Source organism: Symsagittifera roscoffensis, chromosome 4, assembly GCF_963678635.1.
Source record: "Symsagittifera roscoffensis chromosome 4, txSymRosc1.1, whole genome shotgun sequence".
NCBI lineage: Eukaryota > Metazoa > Xenacoelomorpha > Acoela > Convolutidae > Symsagittifera > Symsagittifera roscoffensis.
The window spans coordinates 29,800,776-29,822,213 of NC_087065.1; the positions used below are offsets into that span (position 1 = coordinate 29,800,776).

Here is a 21,438-nt window from a genome sequence, read left to right on the forward strand (position 1 = left end):
TTTCATCTTAATCATATTTAAGCTTATATAAGAATAAACAATTTAATGGCATATGTTGCTGCTTTATTTTGGCTAGTGTTAGGTTTTGTTTATGGGGCTTGCTGTTTTCCGTTTTTTTTTGCGACACTGGAAAATGTTTATCTTTTTCGCAGAAATTTCAATTTTTCCTATAACCTACCAAACACATTTTCAAAAATTATAGCAATGGGAAAAACGGCTGCTCCTCTATGTGCTTGCATATTTCGCTGATCTATTTTTCGATGTTACCTCACGTTCTACGGCCTTCGAAAGCTTCAGTAGGAGGATTTTTGGTTTATTTGTTTTGATTGTTTTCATTTTCCCAAACTTGAAATGCAAATTTGATATGAATGTTTCAATCAAACAAAAAAATTATGGAGATCTTTCCTTCTCAAGTGGCTTTTCCCTAAATCCGTTAGAAAAAAGTTATGGCCTTAACACAAGCCCATTGTTGACATGTTGGTAAATTTCATAAACATTTTTTCATTTCTGAAAAAACTACCCTGCCAAATCGGAGATTAAGCCAAAAAGTCAATTATGAGTCAATTACCTGTGCAAGCAGCTATTCCCTGCGTTTGAAAAAAATTATGGCCTTGGAAAACGTCCAATTGTGAAAACTTATTTTTTTATTTTCAAAAATCGACCTGCTTATTCTGAGGTTGATAGCTCATTAAAATCAACATGCTGCTCAAAGTTTCCCCAAGCAATTTTTTTCCCTTTTTTTGTAGAAAAGCTGATTTGGACTTTGGAAAATTTCTTTTTAAATGTTTATCGTTTTTTAATTCGAAATTTCGTCACTATTCTCAGAGAACTACCAGCTAAATCTGATTTAAAGAGTGCAATCTATAAAACCAGGGTGTGGACATTTCAATCCTAAAATCTTCTTTAAATTTCGCTCTGAAATTAATGCCTGAAGATGATAGTTCATATCTTTACTCAATAGAAAAATATTTGGGATAATCCAAGAAATAGAAAAATACAAACAGAGTCAAGTTCTTGAGTGGCCATTAAACCACTTGCAAACGACTTTTTAAGTAGCGCAAATTTGTCTGGTTTTAAATTGCAAAAATTTTTCTGTTTCATTCTTAAATGTTAACGACTTGCCACGTGAGGTACGTTTTCAGATCAATTTGGATTAAAACGGTGTTAAGTGATAGAATTGGCTTTAAAGTGTAGTGGTTTTAAAAAGTGAAATTACACGTCAGGGAGTTAAACTGTACGGTGCTAAATTGTTTGGGAACCTTTTAGACTTTAACGGCTGCCGATTAGTTAAAAATAATTGTCTTCTAAAAATTTCATATAACTAGAATTGGCAATCAAGTGATAAATTTTGAGCAGACACAAGTTGAGCCAAAAAAATTTGATTTAATAGAAAAAAATCAAAATGTCTTCAATTCCCGCCTGAAATTAGAATGAACACACTTCCAATTGCAACTAAAATAAAAATTACTTAAAACAAGCTAAATCCGTGATGTGGCAGCCGACAAAAATTGCGCAGATAAATGAAAATCCGACCATACAAATTTAACCCAAAATTTTTTTCAATTGCATACAAACTGAAAAAAAAAACAACAAGGTCCAACCGAGACTCAAACTAAAAAATTTAGGGTAAGAAAGCTATGGCGTGAGAAGAAACCTGGAAGTTAAAAAAGTTCAATAATACAGAAAGAAAATGTATAGAAGAGATTAAAGAAGAGAAGAATAAGAAAGAAAAGTTTTGTTTACGGGAAAAAGTTTATTTCCTGAGCACAAGACACTTGCTTAAAAACAATTCTATACAAAGATTTGAATCTTTAAGAATCAAAATATGCTGAGGTATTTTATTTTTTTTCTACTAGTTTTTCAAGATGTTTTAAAAGTTTTCAAGTTTTGTTGAAAAATTTGTTTATAGTTTGCTTGGACATTATTTTATGACTTTAAATAGTTTTTTTTCAGCTATTAACTTTGAAATTTAATTATATACAGTAATTTGCGCGTTTAAGTTTTCTTAACGTTTGTTTTTGACCTTGGTTGGATCCTTACAAATCTATTCCTGAAAATAAAAAGAAAAATTATTAGTGAAATATTTCTAAACAAAAATTGCGTAATTTCAAAATTAAAATCCGAGATAAATGTTTTTTTTTCCATGAGTTGTGTGACAAAAAAACTTGGAGAGTAAAAAGCTACCTGCTTATGGATCGGAGTGCCTTATCGCTGATTTTGCTGTTCGCAATGTTCAAATAGAGCATCTGAGAGCCACTGCTAAAGCCTATATCTTCTATTGCCTCGTCCTAAATGAAACCATCTAAATAATAACTGAGCTAAAAACGCAAGTTTAAACACCGTTGTCGTAAATAGCACTGAAACTTACCCAAAAACATCATTTTTGCAACTTTCTTTTCAATATTTTTCATTTCAACAATCAAAACAATCTTACAAAGAGCCGATCAGTCATTATTTTCTGTCATTTCAACAGTCCTCTAACAAAATGTGGTTGTAATGGTGTAATCACCTTACAAGTCAATTTCTTGACCAGTAATAGAGAATTAATTAATGATAGGGTTGCCCAAAATGAAAGTAAAAAACGACAAGTAACTCTATGCGAATCAGTGATTGTTTTCAAACACAAACTGAAACGTTCTGAGCTAAGTTTTTCAAATCAATATTCGTAACATTGCTTCAACTATTGCCTGGCAATCGAATTACTTCGGCTTATTCCAATATTAACCTTCCCCATGCGTACTACCAAAAGTTATATACTACCTAAAATATGAACTTAGACTGGAGAGATATTACAGTGCTGATTTAAATTATCCGGACAAAATGAACAAACCAGAATTGTCAAACAACTTTTTCTCAAATTGGGCTAAGATTGGACAAAAAGCAAAGAGAACAAAAATAGCCTAGAATTTCGTCAGAATTAATATGGTGCAATTTTTTCTCCAAAATTTCCAACCAAATTTTTACTCTGTTGGATGATGAGAAATATATATAACAAGAAGCCTCTTACACAACCAACAAAGAACCCAACAAAGTTTCAGAAAGGTTAAATCTCCAAAAATTTGAGTAAATTGTTTGAAAACTGTTTTTAAGCAAAAATTTTGGGTTTTATATAGTAAAAATCTCATTTCTTGACTATCAAGGAAAAATATTTTCTCTTATACAGGTTTTTGAAGATACAACCCTTCTAGAATTTTGTTGGGGTGTGTAAGAGGATCCTTGTGATATATATTTCATCATTTAACAAAGTAGTTTCAGCGTAAGCCAAAATGACCTATTTTTGGGGTAAAATTTAGGTTGAGAGTTTAGAAAGAGAATGCACTATATTAATTCTGCTGAAATTCTAGTCAACTTTTATTCTCTTCACTTTTTGTCTAATCTTAACCCAATTCGATTTGTTCGTTTTGTCCGGTTAATTTAAATCAGCACTGCATAACAAAAAAAAGAGTCAAATTTTTCTTCAGAACTGTTTTAAATAAATACACTTTGTATATATTTGAGGTTTTAAGCTAAACCTAAATTTCAGTTTTGTATTTGCTCAGCCAATAAAATCTCAAAGTACGCAAATTGACTTTAAATTCTTTTTTCGAAATATTCAAAATAACTTCAATTAACGAATAACTGAAACAGCCGTGAGGCTTTTTTAAATTAACGCTGAAAAATTTTAGTTTAACATACCTCGCCGCCCTTTTTTCCTTGTTAAATACTTGAAACTAATTTGAATAACTTTTTAAAAGGAAAATTAACACAGAGGGGAAGCTGCGCATCGCAAAGATTAGCGAGACCACGACCAAAAAGCTGCGCTATCAAGTTAGAAAAAAAGTAGAAATAAGCCTCCAATTAGCAAAAAACTCGTCTACATGTAGGATTAGAATCTGCGACCTACTGCAATCAAGAGATTTTGAGTCACACGCACTATCTACTCAGCCACTCAAGCTTAACAACTCACAAATAATGGTCACGAATAAAGCAGCTACATATGCTAACAAATTGCCAATGCGATTCAGCACTAAATACAAACAGACTCAATTTTGTAATTAATAATTTGGAATATAACAAAGTGAAGGCATCCACACTAACTTTGCATGCTACAAATTGCCCAGCATAAAACCAGATAATGTATAAATTCTGCATTTCAAAAAACTGCGAGATATATTGAGTTAGAAAATTTCTGAAATCGAGTTTTTAATATTGTGATGTTGCTAGAAACAAATAGTTTTTTTTCGGTTCATTTGATGAAATAAAAATGCATCAACTGTGTTAATTATCACTATTCGAATGTCAAAGCACATGCTATCAAACAACTTTAAAGGTGCCTCACCATTATTGGGGTGCCGCACCAATGTTTGCGACTCAGGTTGGGAAAAACGAAGGTTCGTACTAATACACTAGCTTTGCAAGTGTAGACAAACGTAGTAAAAAAGGCTGATTGGAATACAGTTTTTTTTAGAAAAACAAAAAATCAAATAAAAAAATAAGCTGCATACTTACACATTAAGCATAACTTGTAAGCTTGCACACTCACCTTATTAGCTCGAAATTAGACCAAAAATCAACACAGAGGCGAAGGTGCACTTCGCATACACAAGCAAAAATAAGACCGATAAGGCTTCTGGGAAAACAGAATGAGTGAAGCTTTGAGTCTACAAATTTTTTTAAGGTACCCACGCCCATTATGACGCATTCGAAGTGCCAGCCAATTTGAAAAAAGAAATTTACCAACTAACTTGCCTCAATTTAGAGAGCGGACGCATTTTAACTAGCATACGAAAAAGTTAATTAAAAACATCCGACCCTGCCCAGGTTCGAACCCTTTTATTTTTTGCGAGTGTCCTTCCCTACCTCTACACTACAGATCCATGATACCTTGAAGCTTAAGTTCTATTTGTAATACAAAAGTCTGTGTTAATATCCTCAGCATTGGCTGTACTTAATAGCTGGTGATTGATCAAAATGAACACTTTCAAAATGAACACATTTTGTCGCAACAATATTTGCGTCACGACAATATTTGCCACTTAGTTTGGAAACAAAAGAAAGTTCATAGTATAACACAAGCTTTGCTTGTGTAAAAACATCTAACTGGTTTTTCTTAATATTGAGAATTTTTTAAACAAATTTTTTCATGTCGTTCGAATCACGGCTGCAAGGAATTTATTACGACCTATTCCAATGATTTTTATGGTACCTGATTTTGCATGGAAAACAGAGCATAAAACACACCCGAATACAAATTTTTAAAGCTCAATTTTTAATTTTTTTTGGGCTTAACCAACGTCTACCAAGTATTGTTTTTCTCGATATGCCCACCTCAAATTGAATTCGACTCAAAACAAGCTGTTTTTAGCAGCTGTTTTTTGGTGTTTGTTGATGTAACTATGTCAAACTTTTCATCTATTAGTCTGAAACTTCTGGCAGCTGTATTTTGATGTTTGTTGATGTAACTATGTCAAGCTTTGCATCAATTAGTATGAAAAAAGTTTTTGGGCTCAACGAACGTCTAAGTATTGATTTTCTCGACATGCCTACCTCAAATTGCATTCCACTCAAAACAATCGTATGAAATTTTTGGCAGCTGTTTTTCGCACTGCTTTGTTTACTGTGTCTTTCATTTCATTTTCTTTCAGTAAGCTTGCCGTAATAAATAGCAAAAAAATGTTTGTTGATGTAACTAATGTTAAACTTTGCATCAATTAGTCTGAAAAACAAAAGTTTCTCTCGACCCTGAGACAACATATTAACTTTTTTGGAAGCCAAATAAGGAAAAAGGACTTTAACATGAGACCAAAATTAATCCGCCCAAAAATGTTTGTTGATGTAACTGATATCGGACCGCAAGAGCCCACCCTGCATTGTATTTCCTTTAGACGCTTGGCGGCTGATCGGAAGAAAAACTCACGTCTTCATAGGTGTCATAATTTACGGTGAAAACGTTAATTGCAGACATCATCACTTACAAACGGAACTGACAAGATAAAGAAACAAGCCTAATCTGAACAGTGTATTTGTGTTTTATTTGAAAAGCTGCACTCAAATTTGTTTTTTAAAATCAAAACTAAACTTTTTTATCAATTTTTCTTGGTAATTTGAGTAAGTTCAACGTTAAATGAAAATTTTAAAAATGCAAGGTTTTTACCCGCATTTTAAATTCTCTGTAACCATTTTCTCGGGTTGAACGGTGTAGTCAATTTGAGAATGCAGCAGTTCACAGCAAAAAAAAATCAGTAATTTTTGAATTCCAAGTGGCGTAAAATCTCTCCCCACCACCCGGATAACTAAAAGGAGCAAAATGTTCTAAAAAGATACATACTGTAACGTTTGTGAAGGAAAAGTTCACATCCTGAAGATTACGACATTGTGCTGAAACGAACAGGCGATGTACTATAAGATACATATTTAAAGAAATTTAAGAGTAGGAAACAACTCAATGTTTAGCTTCGGTCTCGTTTGACCTAAGTAGTCAGCTCACCGATGAATCCAAACCCGTCACTGCTCAAACAATTGCAGCCTTGGAGATTCAAGTGCACCACAAAAGGCCTCCCAATAGTGAGCACATTGATGAGTTTCTTGTCACTCAAACTAAAAAGGAAAAGTAAATAGGACGGTAATTTATGAACCTGGTGAAACATTTCTTAATGCAATAATTAAAAACGTTGCGAAACAAAACCACTTCCTTTGAAACCATGAGCCCTGCGATAATAAACCTGCCGTTTGAAAGCAAAAACCATGGTAGTTCCTAATGATAAATTATAGACTACACAAACATTTTGATGATTGAGAAAGTATAATTTAACTGTTAAATTCGTCAGAACAGGTAGGAATGCCTACAATTTTATTGAACGGGTAGGAAAGCCTAATCGGTAGGAAAGCCTAATCGGTAGAAAAGCCTACGATTTTATTGCAATGAAGGAATTCTGAAGCAACGCACCTGGGTCCAAAAGGACTGAGGTCAACCTGAAACAATGAAACTTATTAAAACTTATAAGCTAAGCACTGATTTGCGCGTACTAAAGTGAAGGTTCAAAATTATTTAAACTTCTAATTTTCGGGCAACAAAATGAACACAAATTTCAGAACGTTTTTTGTCGTTTTTTAGAAACCTTATAAGATATTTGGTTGAAACTTTGACACATGGCCGATGAAACTAATTCAAAGGATTTGGCTAAATGAAAACTTGAAGAAAATGGACACAGAGGTGTTCTTGTCGTGGAAAAACTCCTCGAGGTATTTGTGGTCTCAAAAATGTACTTTGGGAAGATATATCTTTTGATGGCGCACAGACAGCTAGGGCAAAGACAATTAGGCCAATTTGAAATTCAGACAATTCAGCAAAAAATACAAACAACTAAGTCGCAAACAATTCAACCAGTTTTTTTGAAAGACTTAGATTTAAAAAATCAGAATTGGAGTTAATTTTCGAATTAAGGTCCCCGGTGGAGTCAATTAGCCCTGCTGATGCATAAAAAAACTATCAACAACGATTATTTATTCGACTGGCATTAGCGACTAGGACATGAAAACTTCATAATCGTCGAAATTAGTCGTCTTCATTTTTGGATACTGGGCTTAGTAACTCGTGCATTTCCTATATCCGTTGCTTTTACGCAATATAAGGACAAAACTAAGTTCGTAGGCTTCCCAAAGAACTTTAAGTCCACAAATTCCAATAAATTTGTTTTTTTTTTCGAGAACTTTTCCCCCAGTTCATCTCTGAAACGAATTATGATTGACTGGTTAACCAACGGCTCCAAAACCGAATTATTCAAGTTTTCGTTCGGCCAGATCCTTTTAATTCCGCCAGTTTCATCATTTCAATGCGGTTAAGCTTTCGTTTGTCCAGATCCTTTCAATTTGGCAAATTTTCATGGTCATGGTTCAAAATATTAACCGGATATTTATATAGTTGCTGAGAAAACGACCAAAACGTGCAAACAACTTCGTTCATTTTGTCGGTCGAAAACTAGAGGTTGCAATAATTTTATGCCTTGATTGTATATTGACATGTCAAGCACAACATAGCTAGCTGAGAAGGTGCAACTATATCCAGACAATAGTAGTTATTGCATAGTAGTTATTTACCTTGTTCCAGAGGGGACTGGATTGAATGATGACCTTCCATGACCTGCAGACGAGAGCACATTGGGCCATGTCTTGGAGGGAGAGGGAGGTGAAGATATGGGCAGCCACCTCAACTGGCAGACGAGAGACTCTGTCCTCGCCCTCTGCATGCAAATCCTCCACCCCAGCCACATCCTCGTCCCGATTAGTTCCCCCCTGCTGTTGCGCCTTGTCTCCGCTTTCTAATCTCTGAACAGACTAAACTGATGAACAGACAAATCAAGCAGATCACACGGCAAGTTAACATATAAATATAGTGCTGATTTTAAATACCTGTACAAATTCTGCAAATGCTGGACCAAAAGTTCTTTCTAGAAAGTTTTTTTGATCAATTTGATGATGATTTGAAAATTCGCAAAAACAAGTCCAATATTTTCAAACTTAACATATCAAATGAGTTTTTTTATTTGACCAACAAAGTTTTATTAAGAATAAAGCTTCAGAAAATTGGCCAAAGTAAATTAAATCACAGAGGAGATACAAAGGTAAGCAAGAGTTCTCCTATCAGGGCGAAGCCCTTTTTATTCCGACTGACGTTTAGCGTCGACAAAAAGGTTTTTGATTAAAATAATTGGTGAAAAATTTGATTCTTGATTTTTAAATTTTGATTTCAGTCTGGTTTTTACACTTTATCCCTACACACGCTATGTGCGTTACAAATGATATATTTTGCGTTTTACAAATGATATGCTTCAATTTTTGCCCAAAATTAACCCTAAATTGTAATAAAAAGGTGGTGCAACTAAAGTCTACTACAAGTAATTAGCTGCTCATGTTTTTAGCTGCACCTATCTACGAAACCCAACGACAATGAAGCGTACACAAATAACCGGCCGGTAAAAAAATCCTAAAAAAATTGCTGGATTACGCCGTTTTCTTCTTGGATTACGCAGTTCAAGCTGGATTACGCAGTTTTCTTCTTGAATTACGCAGTTCAAGCTGGATTACGCAGTTTTTTTCTTGGATTACGCAGTTCAAGCTGGATTACGCAGTTTTCTTCTTGAATTACGCAGTTCAAGCTGGATTACGCAGTTCAAGCTGCATTATGCAGTTTTCTTCTAGAGTTACGCAATTCAAGCTGGATTACGCAGTTTTCTTCTTGAATTACGCAGTTCAAGCTGGATTACGCAGTTTTCTTCTTGGATTACGCAGTTCAAGCTGGATTACGCAGTTTTCTTCTTGGATTACGCAGTTCAAGCTGGATTACGCAGTTTTCTTCTTGAATTATGCAGTTCAAGCTGGATTACGCAGTTTTCTTCTTGGATTACGCAGTTCAAGCTGGATTACGCAGTTTTATTCTTGGATTACGCAGTTCAAGCTGGATTACGCAGTTTTCTTCTTGGATTACGCAGTTCAAGCTGGATTACGCAGTTTTCTTCTTGGATTACGCAGTTCAAGCTGGATTACGCAGTTTTCTTCTTGGATTACGCAGTTCAAGCTTCAAGCTGGATACGCAGTTTTCGTCTAGGAATACGCAGTTCAAGCTGGATTACGCAGTTTTCTTCTTGAACTACGCAATTCAAGCTGGATTACACAGTTCAAGCTGCATTATGCAGTTTTCTTCTAGAGTTACGCAATTCAAGCTGGATTACGCAGTTTTCTTCTTGAATTACGCAGTTCAAGCTGGATTACGCAGTTTTCTTCTTGGATTACGCAGTTCAAGCTGGATTACGCAGTTTTCTTCTTGAATTACGCAGTTCAAGCTGGATTACGCAGTTCAAGCTGCATTATGCAGTTTTCTTCTAGAGTTACGCAATTCAAGCTGGATTACGCAGTTTTCTTCTTGAATTACGCAGTTCAAGCTGGATTACGCAGTTTTCTTCTTGGATTACGCAGTTCAAGCTGGATTACGCAGTTTTCGTCTTGGATTACGCAGTTCAAGCTGGATTACGCAGTTTTCTTCTTGAATTATGCAGTTCAAGCTGGATTACGCAGTTTTCTTCTTGGATTACGCAGTTCAAGCTGGATTACGCAGTTTTTTTCTTGGATTACGCAGTTCAAGCTGGATTACGCAGTTTTCTTCTTGGATTACGCAGTTCAAGCTGGATTACGCAGTTTTCTTCTTGGATTACGCAGTTCAAGCTGGATTACGCAGTTTTCTTCTTGGATTACGCAGTTTAAGCTTCAAGCTGGATACGCAGTTTTCGTCTAGGATTACGCAGTTCAAGCTGGATTACGCAGTTTTCTTCTTGAACTACGCAATTCAAGCTGGATTACACAGTTTTCTTCTTGAATTACGCAGTTCAAGCTGGATTACGCAGTTCAAGCTGCATTATGCAGTTTTCTTCTAGAGTTACGCAATTCAAGCTGGATTACGCAGTTTTCTTATTGAATTACGCAGTTCAAGCTGGATTACGCAGTTTTCTTCTTAGATTACGCAGTTCAAGCTGGACTACGCAGTTTTCTTCTAAAATTACGCAGTTCAAGCTGGATTACGCAGTTTTCTTCTTCTTGTTGTTCCGACCATTTGAAAAATCGGGGGATCTTAGAATTCGGGGGGTGTGTTTTCGTTTTTATTTGGTTTTGCACGCAAAATAAGCTGATACAAACAATCATCAGAATTGGCAGAGTAATATATGGTTTTAAAACCCCTTCAGTCGTGATTCAAACATTTAAAACTGGAAAATAAATGTCCCAGTATTAAAAAAACAGGTTTAAAATTTGTAAAGCAAATAAAGCGATCGCGCAAGTCTACAATAATTAACTTTAATAGCTCAAAACTTAAGCAGTCAAAACGTAAATTCAGTTCAAAAAACCTATTACTTTTTGAGTTTTTTCCCGACTTTTCGGAATCAAAAACTTTGAAAATTCAAAAAACTGCGAAAAAAATAGAAAAACTTTTGATATGTTAATCTAGACATTTTTCTAAAAACAGGGTCGTCCAGTTTGTTTATTTTACTATGACTGTCGAATATGCCTAATTTCTAGTTTTTCGCTCACATGTTTTTATCACACCACGCAGAAAAAAGGACAATAATTTGAAAAAAAACTTGTTTCACTTCTAAATATTTTCAATGGACTGTAATCTAAATTTTTTTTCAAATCAAAAAAATCCATTCTAATCGATTATAATTAATTATTATGGATTAAAATTTTTTTTCGTAAGTTACTCTAAAATATAACAGTACGAACACAGTGCAGCATTGAAAATTTAACTGTTGCTTTTGGGCTGAAACTCGTAACATCAGATAAAACTAGGTTTACTCTGGCTTAGAAAATAGTTGTCTTGTTTTAAATTTTTTGGCAGAATTTTCGGCTCATAAATTTTTTTAATTTCACATAATTTTTTTTTCGTTTTTATTTACTCACTTTCCGTCCCTTGTCGCCCCAGCAAATGACCCCCCTCCCACATGTACATCCACTCGTCATCCCCCAAGGATACACCCCAAATACCCCTTTACCCCTTTACATTTCATCGGTTACATCCCACTTCCGTTCCCTCCGTGTGTTTACCACCAGTGCCTTTACCAACTCCTCTTGCGCGCATTAATGTGAAGAGGGTGTGGCTGGGGCAAACGTGGGGGGGGGGGGGGGGGGGGCGGTAACCTAGCAGTAAATGTGCCTTATATATCAAATTCAGTATGTTTAGATTGCGAGTAGGCTGTGAGTCACGCAGATATGTTGCAAGTTTTGCCAATGAGTTACAATCCATTACAATTAATTTCAAAAAAAGTATAATCCATTTAATGAATTTTATTAGATAGCGTTTTACGGAAATAATAGAATATAGAATATAATGACAATATAATCGATTTCGAGGTCTAAATTTGCAACAATAACGGATTATAATGACAACAATCGAGACAAAATTTTTCCAATATAATCAAATATTATCCATGGAACTCTAGTGCGGGCAACAGACTTTTGGAAAAATTCCAACCAACTCAAAAATACTGAAGAAAACCACTGCTTTTTTTGAAGAAAAAAAATTATTGCTATGAAGTTCTTTGAAATACCACAATCTTTTACAGAGAAGCGAAGCTGAGCTTCGCATCACTTGCAATAAAACAATTACCGGGTTAAAACAGCATGACGCTCAAAAACTAACAAAAAGGACTTAAAACGATGTTACATTTGAAAAAAAAATGATATAGAAAAACGAAGTCCTTTTAGCAGGTCCCAATGGTTTTGAATTTACGTATTCAGAAAATTAGTGCCAGGGTCTTATCTACTTCATAAATAAAATCGGAAACGTTCAGAAACAAGATAAATGGTAACTCAGCCGACAGAATTAAAGCCGGCAGACGATACGCTGAGACTCAACCGAAATGTTTCGGCTAAGCAAAACTGATAAAAAACTATGTACTGCCCATATATTATCAACTAGTGTCATAAACGTACTGAATCCAAGGTGGTATACATATTTCAGAAACTAAACCAAGATCTTAGCCGACAACAATAATGCCGAAAACCATCAGCTAAAAAATAAAAATATGGAAATTCTATAATAAAACATGCAACTCGATCTATCAAAATGTATAGTGATAGAGTAAAAAAAACATGCCGGATCAAAAATATGCAAATTTAGCATCGAATTAAAACTTAACCAGCAGTAACAATGCCAAAGATATCTGAGCAGAAACCCTTCAAGTTGAAAAAAAAGTTTGAAAAAATTTTTAAGCTACAAAAAATTCAAGTTTCCCTCTCCCTCAAAACACACATAAGCGCACACAAAACACTCATACGCACACAGAAAACCCTAAGGCGATAAAAGTAGGCCCAAAATCTATCAAGTCGAAAAAAAAGACAAAAACAAAAATCCGAAAATTTTTTTTTGAAAACGTTTGAAACAAATAGAAAAATCACTCCCTCAAAACACACACGCACACACAAAAGGCATTTTGCCAATTAAACGGCTCAATATGAGGGCACTAAGCCGATATAACATAAACCGAAAACTATTAAGCCGAAAAAAGGACAAAAAATTTTAAACAAATGAGTTGGAAAATTACAACCAACTTAAAAAGCAAATTTCGAAAAGCTGAGATATTTAAAACACTTAGAAACTCAAAATATGCTTATTATTTGCATTAGAGAGAAAGAAGATTCGATTTTAAACGCGGAACAAGAGGTGAAGGAGTCCAGGACCAGGAGTGAGTCATGTGTCTAAAGTTATTTACGGGAAAAAAGTCTAGTATCCGATTGCAATATCCTTGCTTATCGCAAGGGTAATAAATGATACTTTTTATGATTAAACTAACCCAATTCGAGAAAACTGGATCAAATGGTAACTTCTTTTTGTTCCCCTGGAAACCTATGAATTAAAATTCACTTTCGCAACAAATCAATTTTTTTTATCGCGCGACTTTCGTTATCGGAGGAGGTATTTTCCCTCCCTTTTAACAAATGAATTTGAACTGAAATTTAAAAAAATCGAAAGTCACAGCAAAAATAACGACCTAAACAAGTTTCTTCAGCTTCTTCTTCATTGACATTTCAAGAATTGTGACAAGCACTTCTTGTGACGAATCAAATTTCATTGAAAATCCGATCGGTCTTTCAAATGAACACAAAACCTACATACATCTAAATAGTTCCAAATATCAAGAAATGAAGAATGATAGACAGATAAAAATACAAACCAATGCACTAATTGGGTCTCTGGAAACGAAAAGTATTAAACTGTGGAAGAAAACACTTGGTAATGCCATGAATGTTCCAACAGACACTCCACTCAGAACTCTACAGTAATACTCTTCACGCAGAAGGGCACAATTAAACCTACTGATAACTTCATCTCCAGGTAGAAATCACGAGCAGCCTTCAGATCAAATGAAAATATCTGTATTTAGGTACACAGAACCAATTGTTCAGAATTTCGTTTACAAACTGATACGCTATAAAAACAGGCAAGAAAAAGAAACTTCAAAGCTAAAAAGTTGCCTTTGTAAGTAAGAGATGACACTGCCGTTCTTAAACATAACAGATTGTGCTGTACAGTCAGCATGCTTCAGATTGAAAGAGAAGCTATCGTTTTTATATCTAGGTTCCTTTCAATACATAACTCCAGCTTAGATTTAGACGTCAATGGCCGTTTCAGGCCAGATGCGCTTTTACTGTTGCCGCTTCTTCTCTGTCCAACAGCCTTTTTTTTCTTCTGAAATTCTGTCCATTGCATTTTGGCCTCTTCGCCGCACTCGCTGTCACTGGCCTTTGTCAATTCAAATAAATTTATTCCAAGGTTTCAAACGTTTCATCAAAACTTAGTTAATCGAGTTCCAAGCAAAAAAATTAAAGTAGGGTAGGTGCTAAGCGTTATATTGTTATACTGTTGAGCTTCATTTATTGTCGCATTTCAGGCACAAGCTCAAAATCATTGTTTTCTGAACGTTGTTTTGACTCTATGTTGAACTTACAATGAAGGTACAAGAGAGGTCAGAAAATATAAAAAAAAGAGGGCGCAAGAAGGAGGATGGATTGCAATGTGTGATGTACCTGGAAGTACTCTCTGGTCTTCTTGGCGTCCACCGCACTGGAGTACCAGGAGTCGAATATGACTTGCTGCACGTAGTTGGAGAACACCTCCCGCATCCTCTCAGTCGCATCTGGAGCAAAAGGCAAATGATCACAACATCAAAACGTAACTTTTACAATCTATTACGTGATCTATTCAGGAAAAGCCATAAAACTTCACCTTAAGAAGCAAGATAATCTACACAGAATAGTACATTCTCTCAATTTGGACAGCAACTTACCTTTTGTCCTGCCAACTCTATCTTTTGTCCATGTCTAAACACGAGAAAACAATTTATTTACCTGATAATTTAATTTCAAGCACAGATGAATTTTAGAATTCAAAGAAGATACTAGAATAGAAAATTAAAAACAATGACAGCTTTGGTTATTCGATATTGAACTTTCGATTGTTTTAGGTAACACAAAAAGACCCTGCTTTATCATTAATTTATTTGGCACAAAAATGTCAAAGGGTATTTACTGGAGGGTTTCAGACAAAAATTTCAATTTTTGGCCGGTATCTTTTCCTTCAAAATTAGTACAGAGAGGATTCAACATGCCTTTAAAACATCTTAAGGATTGATCGGCCCGATACACATGTCGCAAAATAGCACCAAAAATACTTAAGGTAATTTTCAGGCTGTGAGAGGGACGAACTGGCCCTCGACTCAATCTGCTTCTGACTAAAAACTGACTGTCAGAATATATTAGCTTTTTCCGCAGCTATTAATTATTCGAAACTCAATCCTGTAGAATAATCGTCATAGAAGATTAATGCCTGTTGTTTAAGAAACACGTGAGTAGTTTGGAAAAAAGCCATAATATAACTAGGCCAGCACAAAAATTCATAGTGAAAAGAATATATAAATTATCGAAAAAAATCGTAAGTTTTTCATAATTAGTTTTCATTTTTCGTTTTTTACGGCGAGTGATTTAGGTGACAGTGTGGACGCGAAACAGCAAGATATCATTGAGCATATATAATGCGATGGCAGTAATTCAAAGCAATTTTAAGCAAATGAAGTAGGTAACTTCAATTCGATCGAAAAGAAATTTTTGAAAAGAATAGTCCTATCTAAAACTCGAACTGACTTCTCTTCTTTTTTGTCAAATGCATTACCACTTCAGTTGGCATTTTAAATGAAGTTTAACATTAACTAGAAAACAATTTCATATTCATCATGCTTTTAAAAACATGTTGGAAATCGCCAAGTACAAAAGTAGTATAACCGCAGAGGGTTCTCATTTGAAGTTCATCGTCCCATCAAATTTCGTCAAACTAATTCAGAAACTCAAATTCATTCAGACCATTATTTTTCAACACGTTCACCTTGCTGATGAGTTGAATTTACTTTAGTTTGAACTAAGGCCTGAAATTGACGTTACTGAAAGGGGGAGGACAGGAATCCAAATACTACAATTGAGGCGAAATTATTTTAAAATAATTCCTTCACTCTTTTGAGCAAAAAAGCTATTAGAAAATGGGCAGGTAGAAAAGTAGACTCAAAAATGTTTGATCAAAGCGAGCTCTTTTCTCTGTTAGAATAATGAGTATAAATTGGGAGGGTAGTGGGAAATGGTGTGAGGTGACATGGTGAATGGTGGCGGCGGCGGTTAGTAGCTTACCTTCCAGTTGCGGAATGTGGCAGTGCACATGCGAGCGTGGTTGTAGTTCCTGGCTAACAGCATCTTCCGCTTCTCCTCCTCCTCCAGTCGTCGCGTGATCTCAATGAAACTCTTCACTGCACTGCAGCATTCACACAATTACACTTCTTATGATGTGGACTATGACCACAAAAACGCCAACGGGTTGTTTCTTGATGTATTTTTTTTACCGCAGTGACATTTTAGAAGTGTTTTCCGATACAAATGAATCAAGAACCTACTCGAAAGGGCAATCACGAATCCGCATTTTGGAATCCGTATGTCGATCAAAACAAACATCTACTAACCTAAATGTGAGGCGGAGTATTCTTTGATTGTAGTGTTTACAAGCTCTGTCATACAGTTCTGGCGGTACCTAAAACAAAATCATTCGTATAATGGATTAACCGACTAAATATATCGAAAATATATGTGAGAAAACAGGCGTCAACTTAGCAGAGAAAGTAGACGAAACTTTTTTGATCCCGACTTTTAAAAATGTTTTATTTTTCGTTGTGGACCCTCTCTTTTCCATCGAAAACGCCAACATACAAACATACAGATGAATAGGTGGCATATAACCCAGCCGAAGAGTCAATCAGCTATCATAAAGGCCAGTCGGAAATACGCAATTAATAATTAGAGTTTATGTAAGAAATTTATAGCATATTACAAAAGTATTGCAAGCAAGTATCACCCACATGACATAAGTTTGGCTGCTTAATATAGTTTGTGAAAAAAATTTTTGGCTGGTTACTCACAATCGAAAAAAAAACAAAAGTTACATTGAAATTTTAACGCTAGCAAAACAAAAAAGGGCTGAAAATCTTTCGTATAAAGGAGTCAAGAGACACCCAAATGATTATCCAACACCTTCGCTTGCACCTGTTTTTTTGAATAATGTGAATAGCAATCAGTGGTTTATGTGCAGTAAAACTGCTAGGCGGACATCAACTAGGTAGACGCCCATTGATACGAAAACAAAAAATGCCAGAAGAAATTTTTGTAAAAAAGTTTTTGAGCAATTAGGTTTAAAAACTTTCAACACAAGTTATCTGAATTTTTCAAACCAAAAACTAATCAGTTACTGCCTTTCAGCGACACAAAATGAGGCAACTAAGCCGATAAAACATCAGAAATTACCAGAAAATCTTTAGGCCAAATAAAGCTTTTACGCGAAAAAAAAAAGGAAAACCAAAGAAATCTACAACGTCAGGGCTAATAATTTCACAAATAAAAAAATAAAAACACTTGCATCTACGATACAAATTATTCCTGACAGCACAAAAAAAATTCCCGGTGGGATAACTAAACCGACAAAACATAAGCAGGAAACTGAAACCCGACGACTCAATTTTTCACGGAAAAAATTTCAAGTTCGTACATGCTAAAAATAAAGCAAGGTCCGACCGGTTCTCGAACCCCCGATTTTAGGGTACAAAGGAAACAGCGTTACCTCTAGGCTAAGTGTGAAGGAGCCTCGAAGTTGCTAAGGTTCACCATTAAAGCAACTTAACAAGTTCTTACAGATTTCCAAGAGAAGTTGTTTACGAAAAAAAAGTCTAGTTCCCGATTACACGACACTTGCTCTCGCAAGTGCAAATACAACAAGACTGCTCGTATCAGGGCGAGGCCCTGAATGTTCCGACTGCTTCTTTAGGTCTATGGAGCAGTAATAACATGGAAAGATTAAATGAAGAAAAACAAAATGAAAAGTTTTTTTTCCTGAAATTTTTTTAATGAAAATCTTCCCCCCACATGCCATATAAAGTACAAAAGGATATATCTTGCTCCTTGTAACAAATCAATTATAGCAAGTAAGCTATTTTGAACCAAGTTGGAACAATTTCTAACACGGATTATCTCTCTGCTTACGCGTTAATAGCGCGAAATATATCGCGCGTTAATTGTCCCAAATTGGCCAAAATGCTAGTCTTTAAACTACCGTAACTTTACGAAAAAATCACAGGTGAAATATCTTTGAAATTTGAGCTCAGGACAACAATATCTTTTGAATGATAAAAAAAAATCCGTGAAAAATGGCTAGTTAAATAGTCGAAATTTGTCTGAAGAAAAAAACCCACCCCGAGCACAAATATTCCGTTACTTTCGTATCGAAAGTCGGAACAATAAAACTCTCGGCTACAGCTTAAAATCGAAAGGAATTGGGGTCGATGCAGATACTCGGAAGCGGAACTTACGTCTTTGTCGTCAGTGCTGTTGCGCTGATTGTTTGCAAACACCATGTCCCAAACATTGGGCACTGCTATTCTTTGTTTTGGTCTCAGTTCCTCCGGAATCAACATGTCCCTGAAAGCAACTCGGATCAAAATAACATCCCATGTATTTTCGAATTGGCTGGAAAAAAAAACACTTAGAACCAGGTTAACATTCACTCCAAAATACTGCTTTGTGGGGATGTTAACTTGGTCCAGCAATTCCGAAAAAGAGGACTAAAATCACTGAAAAACAGGCCAATCAACGGAATATTATACAAAAGTGCAATTAATGAGTAATTTCAGTTTCAAACATTAGGCGCGCATTGGGGAAGTATATCGATCTATTCTTGCTTATTTTTTTGCTTAACTTTCTGCTAAAACTTTTATTTCAAATGACAGGAAAATATAAGTAAATGACAGGAAACTGTCTTGAAAAACTTTATACATACTGAGCAGGCGCGGATCTAGGAATTTCTCGAGGGCGCGGATTTTCAAAAAAAGTTTGAAAATTTGGTCGACCTTTTTTTAAAGCCGACCAAATTGATTTTCTGAGCTCTCCCCAGTGGCGGTTTTAGATGGGGGGCTGGGGGGGCTCGAGCCCCCCCCCCCCCCTTACGGATTTTAACAGTGAAAACGAGCAAAGGGGAGACCCTTTGAGGTTTTTAATAAAAATTATACCAAAAATAAAAAACATATGACTGCGAAGCGGGGAAACTGGCGTTTCCGACTACTTATTCCAGCAAGCGTAAATGACGTAATGCGCGTTTCGTTCAACATAGCGTGCAGGTTAAACGTGAATCATTCGCTGTTCGCTATCGCGCGCAATCGCGTACATGTAATTGCGTGGCTTTTCAGCTGCAGCGGTTTTGCTGCTGCTCGGTTTTCTTTCCCAATTTTCATGTTTTCATGCCCTGTTGTCTTTTCAGATTTGCATGATGTCCAAACGGAAGAACACCTCAATAACCAGTTTTTTCACGTGCGCGTCGAAACGAACGGCATCTTCGGACAACAATGCGGTGCCAGCAACTGAGGAGCCGCAAATAGCAGAATCTACACCTCCGAGACCCGAATTTATTGCAGATATCGGTATTGTTTCGTCACATTCTCTTACCAAGGAGTAGAAATACTTTCTTTTAACTGACAGTTTTTGCCGCATTCGCTTTTAGCTAACAACGTTTGTTTCGAAGACGTCAAAGAGACAGTACAACTGTATGAGGAGTTGCTGCCTGGTGATACAGACCTGCAAGCAGTCGAAGAAGAGTTCGAACGTTGGTTAAACCAATGGAAAAACGTGGAACTTTCAAGTCTGCCAACTAGTATAGTGGAAGCAATCGACTGTTGCTCTGCCAGTTTTCTGCCCTCAATACATGCTTTGCTCCGCATCTTTGCGACTATACCAGTGTCAACGGCTACTGCGGAGCGAAGTTTCTCTGCCCTGAAGTTACTCAAAAGCTACCTTCGTGCAACGATGTCAGAGCAGCGAATAAGTGCGCTAGCACTTTGCTATATACATAGTGACTTGGATGTGAAAACTGAATCTATAATTGATCGTTTTGCTGTTAAAAATCGAAGATTGAAATTCAATTTATAATTGATCTTTTTGCTAGAAAGTGAGCCCCCTCTTTGAAAAAATCCTAAAACCGCCACTGGCTCTCCCAAACCACTATAAAGACCCTCATTTTACCAAACTTTGTGCGCCGCAGGCAAACTTTTGAAAAAAAACAGGCTGAAATGAAGTATTGAGAAATTAAATAAAAAATTGAACAAAAATTGCGTTTTTTTTCTGCGCGCGCTTCCCCTTAAAATAAGGCCCCTTTAGAAAATTTTTAAGGTCAGTCAGCCAAAAATGGATATCTCAAAACAGTATAAAGGGAGGACCCTTTGGGCCGGCAGAGGGTCGAATTCCTGAGGGGGCGTGGGGCGTCCCCCCTAAATCCGCTACTGGTACTGAGTACGAAGATTCTAGACTGATTATGGTTCTGACCAAAGAAGAGTGTTTTTTTTTCGCATAAATAAGGGCGGCAAAAAACAACGGCGTACTAAGTTGAGTCGAGTGGCGTGCGCAGAAAACTTTCTAAGGGGGATTTCATTTTTTTCGGCGCGCGCTTCCCCTTAAAAATAAGTTATACCGGCGCCAAAGGCACCTTTAGAAAATTTTTAATGTTGGCCACCCAATAATGGATCTCGTAAAAATATACCAAAAGGGGGAATCCTTTGGGAAAATTTGGCAACCAGAATTAAGGGGGGGGGGGAGGAGGGGCGGTCGCTCTCCCCCTAGGCACGCTACTGGTTGAGTGATATATCATTTTGGATTCTTTTCAGCCATGATTTAAGCTGTAATGAAAAACTTCCAAAAGTTTTGTACTGCCAACAAAAATTGGTTAAAAAAACTGGCTCTTGAACAAAAATGAGCGAATTAAAAACAATCAACTTTTGATATTGAGCTACTGCTCACTCGGGTGACTATAAACTCTAAACTTGCTATTGCTTTATTACAAACAACTATTTTAATTGAAAGCTTCAAACTCGAAATCGAAACAACGATAGCCAGTAGCCGTGCACAGAATGCTCGGACCATATTCTTGAAAAAAAAATTCTTTCAATTTTTTTTTCAATTGAGTGGCGTTTTTTTTCTGCGTGGTTAGATAAAAAAAATTGCCATAAACCAAAAATTTCAGCGACACTCTTGCTTAAAAAATAGCAGCATACACAGCAGTTTTCGTCAAAATGACGAGAAAAAATTGTTTTCACAATTATGTAAATTTTTTTAGCAGATCTTTCGAATTTTTTGGAAAACCAATTATAAGGCCTCTCGCTCGCTTTATTTGCTCAAAATTAGAAAAGACAAACAAAATTTTCAAATCGATCTTTCTCGAAACTGAAAACTTTTAATGTCGTTCGAATCCCGACTAAAAGGTCTTTATTAGGATATATCACTCGACCCTATTCGATGATTATTTGTGGCACCTGACTTTGCGTGGAAAACAAAAACATGACAAAAAAC

The 21,438-nt window shown here is 35.9% G+C and overlaps 1 protein-coding gene across 1 annotated transcript in view; it reads right to left on the bottom strand.

Moving 5' to 3' along the window:
- Positions 1 to 21,438, bottom strand: part of LOC134845200 (F-box and leucine-rich repeat protein 13-like) — a 43,666-nt gene that overhangs the window by 14,399 nt on the left and 7,829 nt on the right. Inside the window, exons 3-12 of the mRNA XM_063862096.1 lie at positions 18,417 to 18,525; positions 16,524 to 16,591; positions 16,198 to 16,318; positions 14,811 to 14,844; positions 14,551 to 14,660; positions 8,077 to 8,304; positions 6,926 to 6,951; positions 6,467 to 6,576; positions 6,308 to 6,357; positions 2,185 to 2,288 (exon numbers count right to left, since the gene is read on the bottom strand). Of these exons, the coding sequence (XP_063718166.1) occupies positions 2,185 to 2,288; positions 6,308 to 6,357; positions 6,467 to 6,576; positions 6,926 to 6,951; positions 8,077 to 8,304; positions 14,551 to 14,660; positions 14,811 to 14,844; positions 16,198 to 16,318; positions 16,524 to 16,591; positions 18,417 to 18,525 (960 nt within the window). The remainder of the gene's footprint in view (positions 1 to 2,184; positions 2,289 to 6,307; positions 6,358 to 6,466; positions 6,577 to 6,925; positions 6,952 to 8,076; positions 8,305 to 14,550; positions 14,661 to 14,810; positions 14,845 to 16,197; positions 16,319 to 16,523; positions 16,592 to 18,416; positions 18,526 to 21,438) is intronic.